The 18,271-nt window shown below is 41.0% G+C and overlaps 1 protein-coding gene across 2 annotated transcripts in view; it reads left to right on the top strand.

Annotated features, from left to right (window-relative positions):
• Nucleotides 1–18,271, top strand: part of LOC124616787 (probable leucine--tRNA ligase, mitochondrial) — a 130,974-nt gene that overhangs the window by 74,243 nt on the left and 38,460 nt on the right. For both annotated transcript variants that reach the window (XM_047145202.1, XM_047145203.1), the window contains exons 7-8: nucleotides 2,342–2,515; nucleotides 11,649–11,831. In XM_047145202.1, the coding sequence (XP_047001158.1) occupies nucleotides 2,342–2,515; nucleotides 11,649–11,831 (357 nt within the window). The remainder of the gene's footprint in view (nucleotides 1–2,341; nucleotides 2,516–11,648; nucleotides 11,832–18,271) is intronic.

The following is an 18,271-nucleotide window of genomic DNA, read 5'->3' as shown; positions in this document are numbered from 1 at the left end:
TGTCCTTCATCGTTCCAATACAGGAACAGGTAATGCTGTTTGTGAATGACAATGGAATTATCTTCTGATGATGTCCCATATGTGCTCGATTGGAGACATATCTAGTGATTGAGATCGAGCAGCCCAAGACAATATGTCGACATTACTGTAGACGAGGATATAGTCGGGAAGGGAGGGAGGGAGGTTCCAGACCATCCTGCCCTACAACCCGAATGAAATTACATGTGACCTAGTTGCTCTGTACTGAAATTGAAAGGTATTTTGATTTTCAATCCTGCAATGAAAACAGAATATGCATCATTGGTAATCAACAAGCCCATCAAACAACAGTTCAGTTCTTACTTGTGCTTGAATTAAATGTAATAAGTGCTGGCATTCATTGTTTTTGTGGTGTGTGCTGTCATGATAGTTTTTAATTATCAATAAGTTTGTAAAAAGAAAGAAAGAAAGAAAGAAGAAGAAGAAAGACGATTTTGATTTGTCCACCAGCATTACGGACAGCTAAAAATATGTACACCCTACTATAATAGTCTAATTACCTGCCTGTAGCAGTTTAATGTTAGCACTGGAGTCCTTATTTGGAGACTGGTAAAACTTTGGGTTGCAATATTTCAGTATTTCACAAGGCAGCAGAGTGGTAAATATATCTGTATATAACATGAAATGGAAATCAGTGCATCAAAATAGACTTAGATTTACCTGTGTCATCCAAAAATCACATCAGTCAACAGAATTATTGCCCAAATTACAGTGGTTGCATTTCTTAAAAAAATTTGCTTGAACTTCTGTCATTAGCCCAGATGGCAAAATATTGTCTAATGTGGTCACATGGGTGGTACTCAATTATGAAAACCAGTTTCAGTGCAGAACGATGGGGAGGGGTTTGTGGAGAGTGAAAAAGCAAAATGGGTGTGTGCCAAAAGCACATTCTATAGTTCATTCATTTCTGAAAGCAGTTCTCTCGGGGCTGCTCGAATTTTTCCAAGCCAACAGTGTGCTGTATCCCCTCCCTTTCATCCAGAATCTAATTATGCCCCTATAATAACTGAGCCTGGAGTTCCATGCACAATTAAATCTCAGTTAGTTACATATTCCATGGATCCGTGGATCATTTTACATGATAGATTGTAATTATGTGGAACACGTCATTTTATATTCAAGGTGCAATTTATTTTTACATATGGTTACATTCTGATTCTGAACTACTTTTAAAGAAAAAGAAAAAAGGGGGAAATATGGACTATCAGAATTGCATCTTTTGTTGTGATGCATTTTATTATTTTAAAACATTGTACAACAACCAGTGTTACTGAGCAAAGGGGCACAGTGGTTAGCACACCTGACCTGCATTCAAGAGGATGACAGTTCAAACCTGCATCCAGCCATCCTGATTTAGGTTTTCCGTGATTTCCCTAAATTGTTCTAGGCAAATGCCAGGATAGTTTCTTTGAAAGGGTACAACCAACTTCCTTTCCCATCCTCCCCTAATCAGATGGGACCTATGACCCTGTTTGGTCCCCTCCCCCATATCAACCTTCAACCAACAACTAGTGCTTCCACATTCTCCATCGACCGGGTAGCGCTGTTCATTGAGGCGCTGAGTTGAGGCAAATCCATATATTTGAGAGATGAGGTGGTTTGAATCCATCAGCTGACACGTTGCACGCGTGAAGTTTGGTGTGCCGTAACCAGCCCTGGTTTACAGTATAGCACTTAATGCATCATACCACTGTGAAGCTGATGGTTAAGTCATGGGTCTTATTGAAATATTCCTAACAGTCTTTCACTTTTTCTGTATGTACCAGTGTTTTACTGTCTAGAATTAGCATTTCTTGAGTGTGTGCATGTTCATATCTTCCTGTACGTTTGTGTAACATTTCAAACATACTATTTTGATGGATTGTGCAAACAGAACTGTAGAAATGGCTAACTTCCTCTCCCCCCACCCCTCTCCTATCTCTCTCTCTCTCTCTCTCTCTCTCTCCCTCTCTCTCTCTCTCTCTCTCCCTCTCTCTCTCTCTCTCTCTCTCTCTCTCTCTCCCTCTCCCTCCTCCCCCCTCCCTCCCTCCCTCCCTCCCTCCCTCCCTCCCTCCCTCTCTCTCTCTCTCTCTCTCTCTCTCTCTCTCTCTCTCTCTCTCTCTCTCTCTCTCTCGTTTAAAAAAATCTTGATGAGCATGTCTGCCCTTAGTTTATTATATAAGCTGTGATTAAGCTGTAGTTAAATTAATTCGCAGTATACATTGGCATCTCATGTATTTGTAACACTGTGTTCTTATTTAGTGACAAATCCTTCAGAATATAATCTGTGAATGTTTTATTCATTACTTTTGTATTATTACAGCTACACTACACTTGTATTATGCTCGATTTATGAATCATTTCTTGCATTCTATAAAACTTGTACCACACAAGGAGCCATTTGCAAGACTCATTGTGCAAGGTATGGTGATGGGGCGAAGTTACAGAGTGAAAGCAACAGGAAAATACATTCCAGAATCAGAAGTGGACTTATCTGGTAAGTACATTGTGTGTGTATTGTTAGACTCAACAATTTTGTGGTTTCCATTGACTTGTACAAAAACAAGGCTTTTGCATTTTTCAAGCAGGATACAAATGTTTTAAGTAGGTATTGAATTGATGCAGAACATCCTAAGTATCTCATGAAAAAGTATTGCATTCACCAGTATGTAGTGAAGACAGAGAATTTATTTCAAACCACAGTAAACTTTAAGGTATATTTTCTGTTATAGTGCAAATTATTGTTGTTACATGCCTGATATTATCTCTAGTTGTATAAGGGAGATTTGAAATGGACTCAAGCATTCAAAAGAAACTTCTTTGAAGTTTTGTGTACGGTTAAATGATATCACTGCTGCTTACAAACTACATACTGATAAGCTTTATGATGTATGACAGTAAGTATATAAATACTACATACACTTTGGCACTCAGTATACAAGCCTTTGGTATTTCAGTTACAAATAGTATGAAAATTTCCAGAAAGGGAAGTTCTGAGCATAAATGACTTTAAACTATAATGTAACAGATGTAAATGAAAATGGGTAGAATGAGGAGGAATAACAAGGAAAGAAATTGGAAAAGTTTACAACATATGAGTATTCTCATGACCAATTGAATTATAAATAGCTGTTTTGTTGAAAAAAGAGATGGACACAGCATGTGGTGTGACTGGGATATTGTAATGGACATCTGCATGACAATCAGGCACAAAAAGAGCAAGGTGCGCAATGCCGAAGCATTTGTTAGTGGGCATACAGTGGATGCCCATCACAAGGGACTCTCCAAGGTTCTGCAGCACTGGAATTTCCATAAGACACTGTGTTCGCACTGTACTATAAGTACACCAGTCTGAGGAAAAACCACCCGTACCAGTCAGCAGCCATGCACAACACCATGTTGATGGCAATGACGCCCTTTGGCTAATGTGAATTGTAATAACAAATACCCATGCCACGCGACAGCTTAGTATTGAACAACAAAAACAACTGGTGAGCGTTCCCTTCCTCATTGTTGTATGGTACGGAAGGTACCACCACTCATGTACATCTACTAATCACGTTGCATGGTACAGAGGTTGAGAAAATGGGAATGTGGACTGGCGAGTCATATTGATGTAATTGTGCCAATGGCATTGAAAACCACATGGTATTATGTATCCCTCTTGCTAGCAGGGCACTGCTCAAGCAGTTCTTGGAAGTATTTTTGTGAAGATGATGTTTACATGGGATTAAAAATAGTCCCTTGAGTGTCTGCTCAAATATCACTGGCAGTCAATTGTTGCATTCATTTCTTCATATAGTGCACCACCCGTTGTTTGTGAATTGTGACAGAATAGTGTGAGCAGCACTGGATGCAAACAAGGGTGGTTGGTAGCACTTTGGTCCTGGCTCTGATCAGCCTCCAGGAGTTGTGATTGTTGGTTGAGTGGTAATGGGTCTGAATGTTTCTCTATTGCTTTTAATTTTTTGTGCAGTCCATGACTCAGTACACTGCTTCCAGTTTCAGAACAAATGAGTGTGCTATGAGGCAAGTGTTTTTAATTCACTTGTTCTTCACTGCAGTGTATTGCTGATAATGGGCATTCTGGAAGGGATGCACATTGTGAAAATAGCTCTGCAGTTGCATTCCACAATCTCTACTTCCCTCCCTCCCTCCCTCCCCCTCTGTCTCTGTCACCATCTCCCCATCCCCCTCCCCCTCACACTTAAAACTTGGATGTTAAACATCATTTTCCATGCTTGTCCCATAGCTTTTTGCCTAAGTTCTCATTAAATATTCTAACTCAGTTATTAATTATAACAGGATCCTGTAAGCATTCTAACTGGACAGCAATGTTGAACATTTTTATACATAAAACGATATTGTCAGCAACTGTTGCACTACACCCTTATTGCTAAGATTACTATGAAAAGCAGTCCAAAGCAATATCCATTCTGAAAATTTGGCAGTCAAATATTAGTTTGTATTGATTTACATGTATCAATTGAGATTGCATCATTTCTAAGACTTTTTGATAAACCTTCATATTTCTTGTGTGTCCTTGGCTGAGGGGTGTTATGGACTACAAGTGAAATGCACAAGGGCCATGACAACTGTTTATTATTTTTGTAAGAAACAGAACTCAAATACAGTCCATGGGTGAATGTCCACACAATTTAAATACAAACAGAAATATCATTCCTAGACATTGCTTGGGATGTGCCTACATGTTGAAATCCACAAGTCCTAGTAGGCAGCAGAGCAGACTGAGCCGAAGATGATCAGTGGTAGGCTCCAACAGGGCGCTTGGAGTGTGCCCTCGAGGACAGTGGGCTTCACGGATGTTGGGCATCAGTAGACATCGGAGGCAATGTGTTAGTGATGACAGCTCCTGGTGAGACTGTGGTGCTTCTAGGGCATCGGGTGTCAGCAGATGTCTGAGGTGATAGCTTGACAATGGCGGCCACTGGGTAGATGCAGTGTAGCGAGGCGTGGCACTTGGGGGAGCAGACAGTGGTCCAGAGTAGTGTCAGCGACCAGTGCTCAACAGTGAGGGTGATTACTCTGATCAGTGAGCTGCTAGGGTGGCCGACATGAAGCCTGTAGTGGTACTGGCTGAAGCATGGTGAGACAGTGGCCTAAATATGCTCCAGCAGAAGGATACCACCAGTGTGGTGTTGAATGGGCATGTAATAAAGGTGACAGAGTAGTGCCCTGACTACAGTGTTCTCTACCACAATGGGCACACTGCCTATTGATGAGACTGGCACCAACAGATGCCACGGAGGCTGTGGGAAGCTGTGGCATAAAGAGCCTGAGCCATGCATTGCTAGGCATGTAAACAGCTCAGTGAGTCATGTTGATATGAGCTGTTTACTCACTTTTACCTGGAGAGGCGGCAGCCCTCAATACCTCCCTGGTATTGTACTTTGGACCTCGTAGCTACAAACAGGCCAGACCTTATCGATGACATCAGTATGTAGACAGGGAGTAGTCAATATGATGTCATTGTAGTGACTATGGTTACATAAGTTAATAAATCAGTCAAGAGTGCTAGCAGAGTGTTTCTGTTAGAAAGAACAGGTAAGCAGTTGTTAGCTTCTCATTTAGTGAACTGCACTCATTTTGTTCCAGAATGATGGACATAGAGGAATTAAGGGCAAAGTTTAATCAGATTGTAAATCATGCTCTGGACAACTATGTGTGGATTAACGATGGAAAAGAGCCACCATGGTTTAATAATGAAATTCAGAAAATGCTGAGGAAACAAAGGCTGTTGTACTTCTGGTTCAAAAGAAGACATGCAAATTATGACAGGCAAAGATTATAGAGATTAATGCATCTGTGAAAAGATTTATGCACGAAGCGCAGAACAGCTACCACCATCATGCCTTCGCTAAAGATCTAGTGGAGAACCCGAAAGAATTCTGGTCCCATGTAAATTTGCTAAGCAGGTCTAAGGCTTACATCCAGTCACTTATTTGATCAGTCTGGTTTGGCAGTAGAAGATAGCAAAAGGAAGGCCAAAGTTTTAAATTCCATGATTAACAAATTTTTCACGCAGGAGAATCATACAAATGTACTGTCATCTGATCATCGCACAGAGTCCCATATGGATGATATAGTAATAAACAACCCTGGCATAGAGAAACAACTGAAAAAGTTGAAAATAAATAAGTTGCTAGGTCCACATGGAATTCCAGTTCAGTTTTACAAAGAGTACTCTTAGGTCATTGGCCCCTTACATAGTTTGCGTTTATTGTAAATCTCTCCACAAGTGCAAAGGGGCAAGCGGCTGGTGTATAAAAAGGATAAAATTACAGACCAATATCCTTAATATTGATTTGGTGCAGAATTCTAGAGCACATTCTGAGTTCAAATATAATAAATTTCCTTGAGACCGAAAAGTTCATGTCCACGATCAGCACAAAAAAATGGTTCAAATGGCTCTGAGCACTATGGGACTTAACATCTATGGTCATCAGTCCCCTAGAACTTAGAACTAGTTAAACCTAACTAACCTAAGGACATCACACAACACCCAGTCATCACGAGGCAGAGAAAATCCCTGACCCCGCAATCAGCACACATTTAGAGGGTATCGCTTGTGCAAAACCCCAGCTTGCTCTTTTTTCACATGATATACTGCATACTATGAATGAAGGGCAACAAGCTAATTCCATATTTTTAGATATCCATAAAACATTCGACATGGTACCCCACTGCAGGCTGTTAATGAACGTACAAGCATATGGAATACGCTCCCAGATATGTGACTGGCTCAAAGACTTCTTAAGTAATAGAATCCAGTATGTTGTCCTCAATGGTGAGTGTTCATCACAGACACAGGTAATGTCAGGGAAGTGTGATAGGACCTATATACATAAATGATGTATATACTTCTATACATAAATATATCTAAAAACAAAGATGGTTATAATAGAGGGAAACATTCCACGTAGGAAAAATATATCTAAAAACAAAGATGATGTGACTTACCAAATGAAAGTGCTGGCAGGTCGACAGACACACAAACAAACACAAACATACACACAAAATTCAAGCTTTCGCAACAAACTGTTGCCTCATCAGGAAAGAGGGAAGGAGAGGGAAAGACGAAAGGATGTGGGTTTTAAGGGAGAGGGTAAGGAGTCATTCCAATCCCGGGAGTGGAAAGACTTACCTTAGGGGGAAAAAAGGACGGGTATACACTCGCGCGCGCACACACACACACACACACATATCCATCCACACATATACAGACACAAGCAGACATATTTAAAGACCAATATGTCTGCTTGTGTCTGTATATGTGTGGATGGATATATGTGTGTGTGTGTGTGTGTGTGTGTGTGTGTGTGTGTGTGTGTGTGTGTGTGTGCGTGCGCGCGCGCGAGTGTATACCCGTCCTTTTTTCCCCCTAAGGTAAGTCTTTCCGCTCCCGGGATTGGAATGACTCCTTACCCTCTCCCTTAAAACCCACATCCTTTCGTCTTTCCCTCTCCTTCCCTCTTTCCTGATGAGGCAACAGTTTGTTGCGAAAGCTTGAATTTTGTGTGTATGTTTGTGTGTCTGTCGACCTGCCAGCACTTTCATTTGGTAAGTCACATCATCTTTATTTTTAGATATATAAAAACAAAGATGATGTAACTTATCAAACGAAAGCGCTGGCATGTTGATAGACACGTTGATAGACAACTTCTATACATAAATACGAATTGGTCTTTAAATATGTCTGCTTGTGTCTGTATGTGTGGATGGATATGTGCGTGTGTGCGAGTGTATACCTGTCCTTTTTTCCCCCTAAGGTAAGTCTTTCCGCTCCCGGGATTGGAATGACTCCTTACCCTCTCCCTTAAAACCCACTTCCTTTCGTCTTCCCCTCTCCTTCCCTCTTTCCTGATGAGGCAACAGTTTGTTGCAAAAGCTTGAATTTTGTGTGTATGTTTGTGTTTGTTTGTGTGTCTATCGACCTGCCAGCGCTTTCGTTCGGTAAGTCACCTCATCTTTGATTTTATATATAATATACATAAATACATATATACGTAAATACATATATACGTAAATGATCTGACTGACAGGATGGGCAGCAACCTGCAGTTTTTTGCTGATGATGCTGTGGTGTACAGGAAGTTACCAAAGATCAGGGACTGTAGGATGATACAAAATGGCCTAGACAAAATTTGTAGTTGATGTGATGAATGGCAACTGGCTCTAAATGTAGAAAAATGTTAGTTAATGCAGATGAGTAGGAAAAACAAACCCATAATGCTGAGATAGAGCATTAGTACTCTCCTGCTTGACACAGCCACATCATTTAAATATCCGAGCATAAAGTTTCAAAGCAGTATGAAATGCAATGAGCATGTAAGGATTGTGGTAGGTAAGGTTAATGTCGACTTCGGTTTATTGGGAGAATTTGAGAAAAGTTTGATTCATCTGTAAAGGAGACTGCGTGTAGGACCCTAGTGCAACCTATTCTTCAGCATTGCTTGAGTGTGTTGGATCCACACTAGGTCAGATTGAAAGAAGACGCCAAAGCAGTTCAGAGGCGATCTGTTAGATTTGTTACTGGTAGGTTTGATCAGAATGCAAGTGGTACAGATATGCTTTGGGAATTAAAGTGGGAGTACCTGGAGGGAAGAAGACACTCATTTCGAAGAACACTGCAGAGAAAGTGTAAAGGACCAGCCTTTGAAGCTGACTGCAGAACGATCCTTCTGCTGCCAGCAAACATTTCACTTAGGGGCCATGAAGATAAGATACGAGAAATTGGGGCTCATACGGAGGCATATAGACATTCGTTTTTCCCTCGCTTTATCTGCGAGTGTAACAGGAAAGGAAACCACTAGTAGTGGTACAGCATACACTCCACCACGCATCGTTTGGTGGCTTGCGGAATATGTATGTGGATGTAGATGTAGATGTTGATGGTATGCGTAGCAGTTTAGTCCCTGGCAGATGCTCTATATTCTATGAAACTTTGGGAGAAATACAGGGTATCAGTAAATTACTGCCACTGTATTTCAGTCATTTGTAGAGTCTTCAGGCCATCTTCAGGTTATAATGCCAAAAGTACACTGATTTACTGTTTTATCCTGCCAGCACAAGCATGGTGTACTTGCAAGTCATTAAACAGGTGTTACTGGAGCACACACGCTTCTGCTGTGAGACTGTCCATTGTTCTGAACACATTTCATGACAAAAGCCCACCTCATTGATATCGGATCAGTCAGTTGGTAAAATCTCACAAGAACTCTGTTATGCAGAGCACAGAGTTTCCCAATAACATATCCCTCTGTGTCATCTAAATGGTCTGTTATGTAGAGCACAGAGTTTCCCAATAGCATATGTGTCATCCAAATGGATACCACTGTTATGGTTGGTCAGGTCCTCAGATGTATTTCTGCTGATCTGTTGACAGTATAGTCCCAATATTTCAATGCGTGGGGCCACAATTTTTGTTTCAGAGCATCCATTGAATGACTAGTAGAAATGTAGTGGTTGGCAATAGCACTTTGGCTACCTTACAGAAGACAAGTATGCCACTAATACTCCAGAATGTGGGTGGTTTGCCTTATATACAATTTTCCAAACTTGCACAGAATCCTGTAAACCATTGCCTTGCACAGTACCTAGTTGTCTTTGACCAATCTCAGAACTCCCAAGATTATTGCTGGAGGACCAAAGACCTCTTTAACCTGATGTTTTCTCAGTACTGTACATATGTTCATAGAAACATTCCCAATACATGACAAGTAAACTGTAATCCTGAAAGTCTCATATGCTTTCTTCCATCATTTACTTCTCTTTAGTGTCCTATGCATCTGAAAAGGTGAAATATGTTTTTGAGTAACAAATTTAGTAGATGTTCCATTTCTGCTTGCAAAGCTGTTTGCATAGTCGAGCAGTCTGTTGATTTGTGACTGACTGAGTATGTAATCAGTAAGAACAGGGGTTTCCATGTTGATATTGGATTGAATCCTGTCATTGGGAAGTTTCATTCTCTGCATAGTCAACACCTTCCTGTAATTTCACCAAATGCAGATGACCAGTCTCATATTGATAACATGAGAGTGTGATCAGAGAAGTGCACGAACTGTCAGCAGCACCACAGGCACTTAAATAAGTCTTGTGTAGCAAGTTGCAAGTACACTGTGTGCATACTGGAGGTGTCTTTCAGCAATGTACACCTGAGAATGATCAGAAATATTGTGACATCAAGTTACAGATGTCTGACAGTTCCGCCAAAATTTCATGTAACTACCTGTTTGCTAAGGAAGTTTTAAATGAATTACCTCTATATGTTTATGACTTTATGAAGGATGTACTGAGCAGCATTCAGCTTGGTTCTTGTTGACCCTTAGAGAACCTGCACTACAGAATTTGCTATCATGTCATAATTTTCTGTGCTGATTTTGCCAACCTCATGCACAAACAGAACTGACAAAAGAAGTGTGATGTCGTGGTTATTGTTTACAAGATGCTGTGTAGTTCAGTGCTTTATTTATTAGTGCCACAGCTCAGCCGCTAAACTGATTGTTAAGCATTTGGCTCACAGTTGGATTTAAAATTTTTTTGAGCACACTATGTGACTCGTACCCCTTCTCCTCTTCTGCCTCTGTGTACCTCACACCCACTGTTACTGTGTGTGTGCATGTGTGTGCGTGTGTGTGTGTGTGTGTGTGTGTGTGTGTGTGTGTGTGTGTTGACTCCAACGGAGGACATTGCTTGTCAGCTCAGCAGCTGTTTCAGTCTCGATTGGGTGCATATCAACCACTCAACACTTGACATCTATGGTGAGTGGTCACCTTTATTCTTTCTGTTATACAGGGTGTTAGGAGTATAATCACAGTTTTTTGGTGGCTGAGGACAGTGTACTGAACAACATTGCATCAGTATTTACTTCATTTTTAGGCTAATAATTATAACTATTAGTAGTAGTATGTTCTGAAGTTGGTTATTATCTCCAAATACATAGGGCAAAAGAAAGCCATTAATGCTTACTTTCCACTGGGCAGCAGGTCAAATGATGAAGTGTGGGCGCAAGAACACAAAACAGTTAGTCTAGAATGACAGGCATAGTCCACTTAGTGGTACAGTTATGAATATGCTGAAAACATCAGGTAGTAAATTATGTGATGTGTTTGCAGAAAGCCTGTTAGATGCAGCAAAAAAATCAAGTAACTCACTGAAATGGCTACGTATTAAGGTACCAATGATCACAGTATCTGCACTTACACCCCTAACACCCGCTATGTAATAAAACTTGCTTCTACCATCCCGAGTAGTGTCAAGCGTGCATCCAAGCAGTGTTTCTGATCACAGGTAGGGTTCATGTATATCTACAGTGCAATATTCATCTTGTTTCACAAACTGTAATAAATGTCTTCCAAACCACCCAACTTTAGTGTTGTTGACTGATCTTACTACACCCATAATCATAAGATAAAGATCAAATGTCCACAAACAAGTGTGTGTGTGCGTGTGTGTGTGTGTGTGTGTGTGTGTGTGTGTGTGTGTGTCACACTTCTCTTGCATGTTACAAGTTAATATTTTGGACATAGTGAATTAATTGCATATTAGTGCTCAAAGCATGTAGTGGAGAAAAGTTTCTCATCGAGATGGTCATGCTGCTGATGTTTCAGGGAAGAAGCCTAAAGAGAAGAAAACTGGAGAACCTGTCATTGTTGCATGGGAGAAAATGAGCAAGTCAAAACATAATGGAGTTGATCCAGAAGCTGTATTCAAAGAGTATGGAGTTGATACAGCTCGCCTTTTGATATTAGGAAGTGTTGCACCTACTTCCCATAGAAACTGGTCTCCTGAAAGTAAGTACACACTGAGTAGAACATTCAGTATGTGTCGTGCCACTTAGTGTAAATCATATGTCAATGAAAATTCAAACTGCGGTGACAGAAGACTGAGTGGCTTTGTGTTTATTAGATTTCTGAAATATTTGTTTGAAAGCTCTGCTGGTAATTGTCCTCTTCTACACATGTGTCTGCGGTAAGTGATTTGTACTTTGATAGATATGTCTAATACGTCATAAATTTATACACCCCCCACAAAAAATTTTCTTAAATGAATATTTGAAATTCATCAGTAACTTTTGCAGTATCTACATCATTTGTCTACACAGTACTTCTGTCTTTTATTACATCTACATCTAAACTGTGAAAACCAATGTGAAGTGCTTGGCAGATCATACATCCCACTTGTACCCATTCCATTCACATATGGAGAGCAGGCAGAATGATTGCGTAAATGCATCTGTGCGTGCTGTAACTCGTGTTTACACTCCCTATGAGAATTATATGTAGGTGGTTGTTGTATATTCCTAGGTTCATCACTTCAAGTTGGTTGTAGAGACTTCCATCTATTTTCAGGTGTCTGCCATTTCAGTTCTTTCAGTATATTTCGACACAGTCCCATGGGTCAAACAAATTTGTGACTATTTGTGCTGCCCTTTTTTCATATGTTTAGTATCCCCAGTTAGTCCTATTTGGTATGAACCCGACACTCTAAAGCAGTGTTCTAGAATGGGACACACAAGTGTTTTGTATGCTATCTCCTTTCCAGACTGATGTATTTCTCTGGTATTCAACCAATAAACCACAGTCCACCACCTGCTTCACGTACAACCGACACACAAAATGACTAAATTTAGATGCAAGTCGTGTCTATCCAACTAGTAACTAACACAAAATGTGTTCAGAAATACTATTTAGAAACATTAAATTGCATTTTCATGGTTAAAGCAGACACTACTTAATAGCAACCACCTCACTTTAAGTAAATTTATAGTGTGGAGAAAATTTAAATAAAATTTTCAATGTTTATAACACACAAAGCATTGGGCCATATACAGCTATCAAGATGTCAAATAATACAATTAAAAAAAAAAAAAAAAAAAAAAAAAAAAAAAAAAAAAAAAAAAAAAACAAGTACTATACAAGCAGTAAACATTCACTTGCATAGCAAGAAAAGCAAAATAAATTTAAACATTGATTACTCATAAATACTTACTTTTTGCGGACAAGATATACCTGTGTGTCTCACAGTGTAGTTATCTTGGACTAATAATTGATATGCTTTTGCTATCAACAGACTTTACAGTTTTTGAACCTCCTTTTAAAATAATTAGAAAATCATTTACGTTGATTAGAAACATTAGTAGCACTCCACATGTTTTCCTATCTTCTGAGGTTAGTTTCATGCCTGTGATACATTCCGTTAGTGAGACCTCTATATTATGAAGGTAAGACTCCATCGTTGCAAGAGAGTACCTTTAATATGACAACACTTCAGTTTGCCTACTAGAATTTTGTGATACAATGAACAGCTGTGAGGTGGTCACAGAGTATACCAACGGGATAATTTTAGTTGTTTAAGTCAGCAAGCACTTCATTTGTGAGATTTTGTATTGCTTTCCCTGTGGAGAATCCGTCATAAAAGCCAAATTTAGAGGCAGTTAACAAGTTCTGCTTGTTTAGACGTAAATGCATCAGTATTCTATCATAGGCTATGTTCTCAAACACTTTTGAGAAAAACTGGGAGGAAATATACTGGTCTTCAGTAGAGGTAGTCTGCATACATCCAGTTTTGTGGATAGGTCTTATTACAAGCAGTTTAAGTCATCATAGAAACAACTCTACTAGAAACATCATTATAGCTACCAGAAGTATACCTTTTTAGTGACCTGATGAACTTTGTATTCTCTTTAATGATTCTGTTTTATCAATGTGTAGGTCCACACAAAGCAGTTTTATTTTATTCCATTGATATTTGGTATAGATAGGCCAAATTAGAGCAGTAATACATCTGATTACTTCAGTAAATTATGTACAAACAGAACAACAGTAACTAATAAGTTTGTAACGACATATCATAGTAACAGGTAACAAATATAATTCTTTTAGATTATTGAGGGAAAATGATAAACAAAAATACAAATGTACTGATTTGTTCTGGAGTGATATTGCAGATATATCTTCAGGTTATACAGTAACTTATAAAGGGTAAAGATTAAGCATTGTATAGTGAAGGTCTGACAGTCAAGCCATAGAAGAGTGCAGAAAATACAGTCTTTTCAAAAAGTTTGTGTTTATCTTGTAAGTTTTTGCCTTTTCTGTTGTGAAAATGTCAGGAATATAAAAGACCTAACAAATATGCCATAGGGCTGAGTACTGGCCCATACAACCAGTTAGCCTGGTTAGATTATGGTAACTAATGCACGAACAATATCTCCTTTGCTGGGATGACAACGACTTTATTTGTTCAATGGTCAAATAAACCAGAACATCTTACAGAGGCAGTGTATGCCAAAACAAGTCTTGTGAGAAAACAAATAAGACTCTTGTGGACTGGTTTAAGGACTGTGAACAATGACAAACATGATAGAACTCAATACAGCGTAAACATGAAAATATAAATTGCCATAAACTAAGAGTAACTGGCATAGAGTTAATAGACAAAACGCAGCACTCCTGGCAGCCAGTGCAGAACTAATTTGACAGCGTGAAATTGAACACCCACAGTGCAACACTCATGCACTACACTGTACAGAACTGTTAGCCATGGTTTCTTTATACAGCCCCCTCGGCAGAAACAGAGCGCCATTCAGCAAGTGCACCGGTAAGTGGATGCATCGCCCACATCTTGTAGTGCACTGATCCCCTGGAGCTGAAGTTGTGGCTAGTGCTGGTGCCAGAGTTGCTGATGCTGGCCAAGTGCTGGGCGAGGCTGTGTTCGTCGAGTCTTGGTGGAGGGGCCGCTTGTTGGAGATGTATGGCGGCTTGACCCTGTTTTTAGTAGCAGCAGTGTGTTTGCCATTGACCAGAACATGTAGGGTGTGATCTCCCCTCTTGACGACACAATGTAGCCTGATGTCTGGTGGTTGTAGGTCCAGTTTGACACCTTCAGTACTCAACATAATGTGTGTGCACGTGCCAAGATCTTTGTGGACAAATGTGGCAACAGTTCCATGTCTGGACAGCTGTGGAGGTCAAATCTTCTTGGTGTGATCTCTAAGGTTACCCCCTAAGGTATCAGGCTGTGGAGCCACATCTACACATTCACTACGCAGTCATAGTGACTCTCTATACATGACTTCTGCAGAGGAACCATCCAGATTGGGTTTCTACACATACAGTAGGCCAAGTAAAACCATCGACAGAGCTTCTGTACACCTGACAGTGTGCAGTGTGGCACATCAGAGCTGCTTGTAGTGTTCAATGCCAATGCTCCATCAGTGCATTGATGGCTGAGTGGTAGCTTGTTGTTTGTGAAGGATCATGCCACAGAATGCTGCCAGCTTGGTGAACAATTCCAATTTGAATTCCTTACGATGGTCTATTTTAATGTGCAGAGGAAAGCCAAAATGTGATACCCAGTTCAGCACGAAGACAAGCACCAAACTTTCCACAGAGATGTCATTCACCGGTGCTACTTCTGGCTAGTGAGTGAATCAGTCAGTCATTGTCACCTGGTGCCACTGACTGTTCGAAGATGGTAGCAGCCCCACGATGTCCACGTGCACATGAGTGAAACACATGGTAACATTTGGGAAGTTGCCGATCAGCGCATGTACACGCCAGCTTACCTAGCAATGCCGACATTGTATGCAACATGGTCTACTCATGGCAACCTTTTTTCATTCCTGGCCACATAGGGCAATCTGTGATGAGGTGTAATGTAGATCTCACACTGGAGTGACACAGGTTGTGTAAAGATTTAAAGCTATTCTTTGGAATATTGCTTGTAAAAGAGGCTTTGGTTATCAGTTGATAAATCACAATCACTTGAAGCCAGCGCTAGGAACATTGACTGATTGCAAGTCTAACATTGAAGTTGTTTCCAACAACAACTCTTGCAGTTCCTGATCAGTACATTGTGCTCCTGTGAGCTCTGCGTAGCCAATAGTGGAGTCACTCCTGACTAAGAAGAGACAGTCTGCTACCACATTCTCGATCCTGGACATTTGTTGGATGTCCATGCTGCACTGTGTGATAAACATAAGTGTTATGTGCTAGCCAAGAAAATCGACTTGTGACTTATTGAAAACACTCTTTTCGGTGTTATGAACAATGCCATATTTATCCAGCCATTTGAAAACTTCTGAGAGATGCTGGCGATGATCTTCTGGTGAGGCTGAGAATACCAGTATGTCACGAACGTAAGTGAAGCAGAATGGCAGGCCGTGCAACATGGAGTCAATAAATCTCTGCCATCAAACTTCCTGGCAGATTAAAATGGTGTGCCGGACCGAGACTCGAACTCAGGACCTTTGCCTTTCCTGGGCAAGTGCTCTACCATTTGAGCTAACCAAGCACGACTTACGACCCGTCCTCACAGCTTCAGTTCCCCCAGTACCTCGTCTTCTACCTTCCAAACTTCACAGAAGGTCTTCTGCATACTTTGCAGAACTAGCACTCCTAGGAGAAAGGATATTATAGAGACATGGCTTAGCCACAGCCTGATGCATGTTTCCCGAATGAAATCTGGAATCTCTGCCATGCCTGTGTGCTCATGAATTTTCTATCAAAGACGTCAAACAGTATAATGATGACCATCTTTGGGATGTGTGCCTGGGCCACAGGTATCTGTGTGTATGTCTTGATGCAGTCCAAACCACTGTATTGGTGAGCACCATTCAACTCATGATTGTAATCATGGAATAACATCAGTGGATAATGATCTGGCACTGTACAGGCATTAAGCACTCTATAGTCACCGCAAGAGTGCCATGCATCACAGTTTTTTGGCATTAGGTGCAACATTGAAGATCGATGACTACTGGACAGTTGCATGATGCCCTCTCAAATTCTGCCTTTGCAATTGCTAGCCAATGCGGGGCTAACCATCATGGATTACAAATTATTGGGGGTCCCTCAGTAGTCTTCATATAATGCAAGATGTTATGCTTCTCATCTTTAGGTGTACCTGGCAGTCTCATCAGTGCAGTGTACTCTCACTGTCCGCGGCTTCAATCAGTTTGGTGGACTGGGTCGTCACATGGCACTGAAATCCTGCAGCCATTGGTCTGGTGGTTTGGTCCACCAGGCATGTGTTGGCAGTGTCAGGCAGAAGGTTGTAGTACGCCAGGAAGTCCACTCCATTATTGGTTCTGCAACATCCACAATCGTGAAGCCCCACATGAATGTCTGGTGTAGGCATGGGTCTAGCTCAAATCAGTCTGTGCTCTACGTCACAATAAAAGAACTTGCTTGTAGCAGCTGGATAGAACAATGTATATGGCATACACTGATGTAGCATTGTTTGTGGGAATATACACAGATCAGAGCCAATGTCAACCAGATATTTCTGTCCTGTACACTCGTCACTTACAGACGGACACTGTGGCTCAGACCAGCAATTGGACGGAGTGTGTGTGCATTCAAGTCCTGCTGGCATTTGGATATGCGCAGGGTTTGGCCCAGCGATGTGCTTCATTTAAATCTTCTGTGGTACCAGTGTGTCTCCTGCTGTGTTTCTGTCCAGGGTATAGTCGAGGTGGTTAACGATCTTCTGCGTGAGTGCTTCCAGAATCCGGCTCAGCCCCAGTCACTGTTCGTGTCACAGAGAGATAACATCTGATCTGCTTAGTTAGTACATCCACCTGTGCTGTCAGAGCATCGTAGTCAGTGCACAGTACCATGGCAGATGTGCATGTTACACTGATAGGTGCAGGTGATATAGCATCTTGCTCCTTGTCTGTTAGCTCTGCTAATGTGTCTAAAGACATGTTAGATTGTGACCCAATGATTGCTTTAACGGCAGGCAGCAACCGACTACTCCAGATGGTTCTCAGCAGGCTGACCAGTACTGTGCCATTGTTGATCTTGCTTCACAGGTACTGGGATGACTTGCAATCCCCATTGTCTTCCTGCATCAGGACCTGGTGGAGGTGTTCTTCTTGTGAAGCAGATACACAACGGATTAGCTCTGCTTTGATATGGTCATAGGAACCACTGTCTGGCAGCAGATTTACTACATCTTGCAATTCATCCGTGTACTGATGGCCAAGTTGGCTCACAACCAGCACAAACTTGGTAGTGTCGGTGATTATTCCCAAATAAATGACACTGGCTTCAATTTGAGAAAATCAAAGGGCCAGGTTGTGAGGCCAGAATGGTGGTGATAGTACTGTGAGTCTGGACACAGCAGATTTTCTGTTATCCTGCAATAGTACCTCCTCTAATTTGTGCATCGGGCAGGCATAAATCACATCAGTGCCACCAATTTGGCCATAGGGATGAATACTGACCTG

Source organism: Schistocerca americana, chromosome 5 (assembly GCF_021461395.2).
Source record: "Schistocerca americana isolate TAMUIC-IGC-003095 chromosome 5, iqSchAmer2.1, whole genome shotgun sequence".
Taxonomy (NCBI): Eukaryota; Metazoa; Arthropoda; class Insecta; order Orthoptera; family Acrididae; genus Schistocerca; species Schistocerca americana.
This window is presented reverse-complemented; position numbering and strand designations above follow the sequence as displayed.